At 41.2% G+C, this 9,303-nt stretch overlaps 1 protein-coding gene across 1 annotated transcript; it reads right to left on the reverse strand.

The window, feature by feature from the left end:
- Positions 1-1,922: 1,922 nt before the first annotated feature.
- LOC309960922 (uncharacterized protein C4orf36) lies at positions 1,923-7,339 on the reverse strand (the record flags this gene model as incomplete). Its single annotated transcript, XM_082837915.1, has 3 exons — positions 1,923-2,056; positions 2,473-2,627; positions 7,275-7,339. 3 exons carry the CDS (start codon positions 7,337-7,339, stop codon positions 1,923-1,925), a joined length of 354 nt encoding a protein of 117 aa, XP_082694041.1.
- Positions 7,340-9,303: the final 1,964 nt, after the last annotated feature.

Consider the following 9,303-nt stretch of genomic DNA (forward strand, 5'->3'; position numbering starts at 1 on the left):
GGAATCTAAAAAAATGGTACAAATGAACCTATTTACAAAACAGAAATGGAGTCACAGATGTAGAAACAAACTTATGGTTACCAAGGGGGAAGGGAGGGAGAGATAAATTGGGAGTTTGGGATTGACATATATACACTACTATATATAAAATATATAACTAATAAGAACCTACTGTATAGCACAGGGAACTCTATTCAGTACTCTGTAATAACCTACATGGGAAAAGAATCCGAAAAAAAATGGATCTATGTAGATGTATAACTGAATCACTTTGCTGTACACCTGAAACTAACACAACATTGTAAATCAACTATACTCCAATATAAAATAAAAATTAAATTTTAAAAAATCAGGTCATACGGTCTGGCAAGTACATATACATTGACAAGCATAAAACCAAATTTTTGAAAATTCAAGATTTCTGGTCTCCACAAAGGTCAACAGAGTCAGCCCAATGTCATACATCTTCGATACTAAGATTACAGCAGTACAAAGGAAATGTTGATCACACTAATAGCTAACACTAGAGTAATTCTCACTGTGTACCAGGCAGTTTTCATTTAATCATGACAATTCTATGAAGTAGTACCAGTATTACCCTTATCTTATATGATGTAAGATAACTGAAGCTCAGGATATAAGGTAACTCACCCCAGGTCACACCACTAGCAGCAGCCAAGCTGGGATCTGAAGAAGGCAGCCAGGTCTAAAGTATGTACTCTTAAATACTATGCCATAATGCCTTTCATAATGAGGCTAAAATACCAGAAGATCATAAAATGCCTACTGGATCATCTAACACTAAATTGTGCTTAAATATAACTTTCACATCCAAGTGTGCTTTACTGGATTCGAATTCTAGGAAAATTTGTTCATGCAAATCCAGTTCTTTCCAGTTAATTCCCCATTCTCCAACCACTCTGTACAAATAAGAGTTTTCCTCACAGATGCTGTCTTTGTATTTTCATATCATTTTCACACATGTATGTGTGTTCCACATGCTCCAGAGGGTATCCCAGAAAGACAATATGAAATTAGGCAAAAGGAAAAAAGACGGTTTTTTAGAAGAACAAAAATGAAGTAAGTTCTACTTGCCACTTTAAAGTATCACATGAGTTGAAAACAGACTTGAGGACACAGAGGGCGGAGGGGAGGCTAGGACATAATGAGAGAGTAGCATTGACATATATACACAGCTAGTGGGAAGCTGCTGCATAACACAGGGAGATCAGCTCAGTGCTTTGTGACCACCTAGAGGGGTGGGATAGGGAGGGTGGGAGGGAGGCTCAAGAGGGAGGGGATATGGGGATATATGTATACATATAGCTGATTCACTTTGTTGTACAGCAGAAACTAACACAACATTGTAAAGCAATTATACTCCAATAAAGATGTTTTAAAAAAATTAAGTACCACACGAGAATAGTAAATGATGTTTCATTGAAAACTGGAAACTAGAGAGTTACTAAAATGAAACCTACAATTTTTCTTAAAATTTTTCAAAGTTAATCATTTTATAAATAATTTCCCTCTCTCCTTCCTTGGTACCTCCTTGGAGTCTCAAAGGTGAAAATTCAAAATATTCTTCAAAATAATGTCTCTTGGTGGGGGGATGCCTCTGACAAGGAGTTTCTTCTTTCCTTAGTGCAACTTTACAAAAATCAAAATGAATAGCACAAATGACTCGATGCCAGCTACATTTTCATTTACTTACAGTACTGTTGCTTGTGATACAAAGGTACAAATACGTGACTGGGACCCAGAAGATCTGTTCAGAGCTGTCAACTAACCCACGGGAGCTGGCTCATCCACCAGGGGGCATTCAGATGACTGCACCAAACTTCACACAGTGGTAGGTCAGAGTCCTTCATCCTCTTTGGATGCAGAAAGCACAGAGTACAGATTCAACTGTGAGATGACTGTCACTTAGGTGGGAGAGGTCTTCTCAAACCAACTGGCCTTTCCCTTAGGGAAAACTGAATTTCCTCGGCTACATTTTCCTCACATTTCAGGTTATTCAAGCGCTTCATTTCATACTCCCTTTCAAGTTGGATGGCTGAAAAATAAAATACATGATGCAATCCAACTGACATTTTTCACCAGGCATAATTTAGTCAAACTGAATATTTAGCACACAGAAAAATTCACATTATTGAATACTAAACAAGACAGGGCTACATAGATAGGGAGTATGGGTGTGAATGATCAGATTTAAACATTTGTCTAATAATTAAAATAACACACAGAGTTTGCAATTTATTGAAATACTTCCTACAGAAACATAGGGACACCAAGGGGGGAAAGCCCGGAGGGAGGGGGCAGGTGGTGATGGGATGAACTGGGAGATTGGGATTGATATATACACACTAATATGTATAAAATAGATAACTAATAAGAACCTGCTGTACAAAAATAATTAAGTAAATAAAATTCAAATAAAAATTATAATAAAGTAGTTCCTTCAGAACTTACATTCTGCTGAAGGGAGCACACCATCCTTAATGGTTTTACATTTTTTGAGGTGTATAGAACTACCAAATGCAATTTCTTCCAAGAAAGGCAACTTGATGTTGGCTAGGTTTGTGTACCAGGTCTTTGTGAATAATGCAAGTTCCCACGGTTGCTGTCTAGGGGAAAAATTCATTCAATAAATATTTATAGACATCTACTGCAGGATATAGAGAAGACATTTGAATTCTCAGTTCTATTTTCCACTAGACATTTTGGTTTACAGGAGAGTATTCAGGATTTTTCAGAGTTGCAAACCTAGCCAGGAGAAGGAGGCTTATATTAACTAATGTAGAGATATACTGAAAATGACCATAAATTATGATGACAGACATTTTTGCTCAAAAAACAGCCTCTTTGGAGTCAATCCAATCTTTACATGTCCTTAAAGAGGATGTAGTTAAAAACTGTAAGCTTGGGACTTCCCTGGTGGCATAGTGGTTAAGAATCCGCCTGCCAATGTAGGGGACATGGGTTCAAGCCCTCATCCGGGAAGAACCCACATGCTGCAGAGCAACTAAGCCCGAGTGCCACAACTACTGAGTCTGCGCTCCAGAGCCCGCAAGCCACAACTACTGAAGCCCATGTTCCTAGAGCCCATGTTCCACAACAAAGAGAAGCCACTGCAATGAGAAGTCCGTGCACCGCAGCAAAGAGTAGCCCCTGCTTGCCGCAACTAGTAAAAGCCTGTGCGCAGCAACGAAGACCCAACACAGCCAAAAATTAATTAATTTTTTAAAAAAAGAAAAAAAAAAACTAAGCTCCAAGTCTTTTTTGGCTGATCAAAAATATGATTACATCAGGGAAGGAACAAAGGGAATACTCACACGTTGAGCAGAGAGCTTGGCACACACTAAGGCTTTGAGTGTGTGATCTGACTTTAATCTTTACAACTACCATGGAGGTAGAAAAGGAAAACAAAGACTCAGAAGTTAACAGAGAACCAGAGCTGGGATGTAACCTAGGTGTATATAGAAGCACTAGTACCAAGAGAATCCTTAGAAAGCTGGAAAAGGGAATGAAACCCCAAACTACAATATTTAAAAGTAATCACAATGAAATTTTAATGGGTTGTTTTATGTATCCTAATTTGGAACTTTAAAATATCAGCTATGTTTCTCATCTACAGTCAACGTGAGTTCATATGCATGAGGAAAGATGAAAGACCTGCTTTGGTACAAGTAGGGGAAGTGAGTGTATAACACACACGCCATCTGTTTTCCTCCTCCAGCTTAATTCTTACTTTATCATCTAACTTTAAGGAGTGACTTGAAGTCTATAATTATTATAAATGCACTTGAACAAATACACAAAGATGTATTTACAAGAATGCTCATTGAAGCATTGTTTGTCCCCAAAAAAACTCCACAAAATACCTTAATATCTATCAAGAAGAGCCTGGTTCAAGAATATACAACGGAGACAAGACAGCCTCTTCAATAAGTGGTGCTGGGAAAACTGGACAACTACATGTAAAAGAATGAAATTAGAACACTACCTAACCCCATACACAAAAATAAACTCAAAATGGATTAAAGACCTCAATGTAACACCAAACACTATAAAACTCTTAGAGGAAAATACAGGAAAAACACTCTGACATAAATCACAGCAAGCTCTTTTATGACCCACCTCCTAGTAATGAAAATAAAAAGAAAAATAAGCGAATGGGACCTAATTAAACTTAAAAGCTTTTGCACAGCAAAGGAAACCATAAACAAGATGAAAAGACAACCCACAGAATGGGAGAAAATATTTGCAAACAAAGCAACAGACAAAATATTAATCTCCAAAATATACAAACAGCTCATGCAGCTCAATATCAAAAAAACAACCCAATCAAAAAATGGGTGGAAGACCTAAATATACATTTCTCCAAAGACGACATACAGCTGGCCAAGAGTCACATGAAAAGATGCTCAACAGCACTAATTATTAGAGAAACGAAAATCAAAACTACAATGAGGTATCACCTCACACCGGTCAGAATGGGCAACCTCAAAAAATCTACAAACAACAAATGCTGGAGAGGGTGTGGAGAAAAGGGAACCCTCTTGCACTGTTGGTGGGAATGTAAATTGATAAAAGCCACTGTGATAACAGTATGGAGGTTCCTTAAAAAACTAAAAATAGAACTAACATATGGCCCAGCAATCCCACTACTGGGCATATATCCTGAGAAAACCATAATTCAAAAAGACACATGTACTCCAATGTTCATTGTAGCACTATTTACAATAGCCAGCACATGGAAACAACCTAAATGTCCATTGACAGATGAATGGATAAAGAAGAGGTGGTAGGTATATATAATGGAATATTACTCAGCCATAAAAAGAAATGAAATTGAGTCATTTGTAGAGATGTGGATGGACCTAGAGTCTGCATACAGAGTGAATTAAGTCAGAAAGAGAAAAACAAATATCATATATTAATGCATATATGTGGAATCTAGAAAAATGGTAAAGATGAACCTATTTGCAGGGCAGGTATAGAAAGGCAGACGTAGAGAACGGAATTGTGCACACAGTGGGGGAAGGGGAGGGTGGGATGAACTGGGAGATTAGGTTTGACATAAATACACTACCGTGTGTAAAATAGATAGCTAGTGGGAACCTGCTGTATAGCACAGCTTGGTGCTCTGTGATGGCCTAGCTGGGTGGGATGAGAGGGGATAGAAGAGGGAGGGGATGTGTGTATGCATAAGGCTGATTCACTTCCCTGTGTGGATGAAACTAACACAGCACTGTAAAGCAATTATACTCCCCCCTCCCCCCCAAAAAAAAAAGAGCAGCCTGGTTAAACAAACTGTAGTACATACATGTAATGAAAGAATGAGATTTATCTTTATATATTGATTTGGAAAGATGAGCAATAAAACAGCTAATGCTGGGAATTCCCTGGCGGTCCATTGGTTAGGACTCCACTCTCTCACTGCCGAGGGCCGGGATTCAATCCCTGGTCAGGGAACTAAGATCCCACAACCCACATGGCGCGGCCATAAAAAAAAAGAAAGGAAAAAAAAACAGCTAATGCTTACCTAGCACCTACTACATGTAAGACACTGTTTTAATCAGTATATATATATAAACACATTTAATTACCAGAGTAACCCTATGAAGTAGGCAGATGTTATTGTTATGCTCATTTTACAGATTAGGAAACAAGAACAGAGACCAACTTGCTCAAGGTCACAAGGCTTGGGTTTGAAATTTCAACCCAGAAAGTCAGACTGTAGAATCTGTGCTCTTAACCACTAGGCTACACAACATATAGGTGGGGAGGGAGCAATATAATCCCATGTGTAAAAACATGTGTGTGTATATACATATGTGTGTGTGTATCTTATGTAACAGACAGAAATTCTAAAAAATACATAAAACATTTTACCTGAGCAGGATTGGGTGGGTAGGGCAGGGATGGCAATGTGGATGTGAGAGGTAACATTTTTTTTTTTTTGAGAGGTAACATTTTTATCTTCCTTTCAAATGCTTCTATACTGTTTGAATGTTTTTTAGTGTATTTTTTTATAATCTTCTAAAAATACTTAACCAAAAAAAGCCCAAGGTGAGGAGCTACCTGAGCTAGTGAACTCCAAAGACTGCTACTACCATTCTATTCCTCTTAATTTAGCTGCTCTTATAAATAGAATATCAAATACTTTCTTGTGAGAGTGATAGAGAAGACACTGGTTTTGCAGATATTATTCGTGACATAAAATGCTATATAGCCAAAACCACAGAATCAGTGCTTTAAATCATTCTCCAGATACAGGAATATCTTCGTTATAAAAATTATGCTTACAATAATGACTACAGTGGTATTTGTCTATAGTTCAATGTCTAAATACATACTGAACTAACAAATCTAAATAGAATGCAATGATGAGTTCTCTCTGGTTTTCCCATATCTCTGGTCTTACAACCCCGTGGGGTGTCTCCATTTACTTCTTAGAACACTGTCAAAAAGAAAAATTCAATTGACTCACCACGCTAATATGTCGTACATTGTGGCAGAGAGGTTTAAAAAAACAAGTCCAAAAATTTTAAAAAAGGTAACGGAGTGAAATTACCATGTAGTAGCAACACATGTTTATTATGGGTTTACTATTATGTCAGGCAACATACAAGTACCTTACATACATTACTTCATTTGTATTCCACACCATATAGGTAGGTATTGATATGTCCATTTCACAGATGGGGAAGCCAAGGTACAGAGAAGTTAAGTAATTTGTTCAAGGCAGCATGGGGAGCCAGTGGCAGGACCAGGCTTTGAGCCCAGGTCTTGATGTCTACACATCACCTGACAAAATGTACAGGATGCAAAACTGACTCTCTGTACCAGCTAATTAAGTGTTCTGTTAAGATATATCTGACACCAAGGCGTTTTTAGGTAGACTTACACTATCTAAAGAGGGATTTTAAAGTGGTTGTCTGCATTGGAAAATGTTGCTTTGGAGTAAAGAAGACTCAGACTTCTAACCCTGTCACTTCCTTACTACATGACTGTGGGACCTGGATCATACCACTTCTTCAAACCTCAGTTTCCTCATTTCACAGTGTTGTTTTGTTGTAAAAACCAAGTAAGAAAATTTATAAATCCTTACAAAAGCATCTTCCTTTTAAAAATATCAGTACCCAGACACCTAAGAATGCCTCATATAGTCCGGTATCTCATGGGGAAAGTAAGGGTGTCCAATACTTTTATTTTAACAAGGATACTCCCCAGCCCAAGTCAACGCTTACCAGGATAAATATACTTACACTTTATAACAATTGCACCTCAAAATGGTTTCCACTGCGTTCTTTCTTGGCAAGCCATAAGCCATGGTGAATTATTACAGTCCAATTTCCTAATTGTCTGATGTAATGACTCAGATATTCTGTTCACTTTGTCTGAAATGATTGCAATGCAACTAATTAATATTAAAATAAAATATTCACTTGAATATTTTTAATATCCAAATAATAAAAAAGATTCAGAAAAATATTTTCTGAATGTAAGAACGTCCCTAATCAACGTTCACTGAACTGAATTCCTAATGTAGAACTGTGTTCTTTTTTATTTTCCACGAACTCAATTTATCATGTCTTCCCATGTAAGGAGAAGATGCCAGGTGAACAGCATCGGCATTCCGGCCCGGTATACTGTCATTGCCTAAGTCTACCAAACTGGCTCAAATACCTCATCACCAAAAGGTGTCTGACTGTGGCAATGGTAAGCGACAAATAGCTCTGCGGACACAGGAACTTCCCGTCCTCCGCCGGAGCCCTTTAAAGGATACAAACCTTCCCAGGTTTTTCCTTTTTCAAAAACGTGAACTTAGGGGCTCCCTGGTGGCGCAGTGGTTGAGAATCTGCCTGCCGATGCAGGGGACACGCCTTCGTGCCCCCGTCCGGGAAGATTCCACATGCCGCGGAGTGGCTGGGCCTGTGAGCCATGGCCGCTGAGCTTGCGCGTCCGGAGCCTGTGCTCCGCAACGGCAGAGGCCACAGCAGTGAGAGGCCCGCGTACCGCAAAATAAAATTAAATAAATAAATAAATCTGAACTTTAAAAAAAACCTCTGAACTTAAAACGTGGCCCACTTCAAGCACCACTCCCACTTCCCTTCCAGCGCACACTTCGGGATGAGTCTCCCCCTCGCCGGACGCGGAGACCCCTGGAGGAACCCGCGGCCTGCAGGGCCCGGAGCCGGGAGCGGGGGAATTAAGGGGATGGGGAAAGGAGGGGGAAGGGGAGGAGAGGTGAGGGGAGAGAGAAAAGAAGGTGAGGGCAGGCCCTCGCCGCCCGCGCCTCAAACCACCGCCCCTCCCAGCCGCACCACACACGCGGCGGGCGCGTCCACTCCGCCCGGGCCTCGCGAGACGGGTCCTGGGAGAGTCCGCCGACGCCCGGTTACCGACGCTCTGGGGTCCGGGAGGGTAGCGGTCCCCTGGGGATCGAGGGCAGAGCGCGCGCCCATCTAGTCGCCCATGGCCGCGCACACGCCGCGGTCCCGCTCCTCCTTCCTGCTCGCGCCGGGAGCTGCGGGCGGCCCTGCGTCAAGCCCCAGCCTCAATAAAGGGCTTTGTGGCGCCGGCCCCGACCGCGAGGAGGCCTGGGCGCCGGGCCCGGGACACGCGCCCCGCGGGGTCCCTTCGGGGCGGAGGCCCCACGTCCCACAGCCGAGGGCTGGCTCACGCTTGACGAGACAAAGCCCACAGCGACAGAAAGCGCTGTAAGCGAGGCCTTTCCCTAAAAACGTCGCTTCTGAGTGTGAGGGGATTGTGTGAAGCGACCTGAGGTGTTGGTTTGGGGGCAGCACTTGCAGAAACGCGCCCGGTTCTGACGTGCTGACAGTGCGTGGGTCTCACGGGTGCCCTGCAAGAGCGGAAGAGCTGTTAGTGCCCGCGGGCCCCGGTGCGTCAGGGCCGCTTTAAACCCTAAAGCTCGAAACACCTCATGTGTGTTAAGGGCAAAATAGGATCTGAAAACGTGGCCTGATGGACTAGTTTCTGAAGTCACTACACTGTGATGATTCGGAATGAACCTATATTTTAGTACGTCAGGTGGTCACCAGTTAACATCAAATGAAAATATTAATAGTTTACCTCTTGTGTGACGGTTTTGGAGTCAGAACTGGTTTGGAATTCTAGTTCTGCCACTTGCTGACTTTAGATCTTGCCTACGTAAGTTCTCTAAGCCTTAATTTCTTCACCTATAAAACAAATGTAATATTCTATATCTTACGGGGTTGTTGTGAGGTTCAAAGATCGGGTCTGTAAATTCTCTGCCACAGGGTAAGTGCCCAA

Source organism: Leucopleurus acutus (assembly GCF_964270905.1).
Source record: "Leucopleurus acutus genome assembly, chromosome: 4".
NCBI classification, from domain to species: Eukaryota; Metazoa; Chordata; class Mammalia; order Artiodactyla; family Delphinidae; genus Leucopleurus; species Leucopleurus acutus.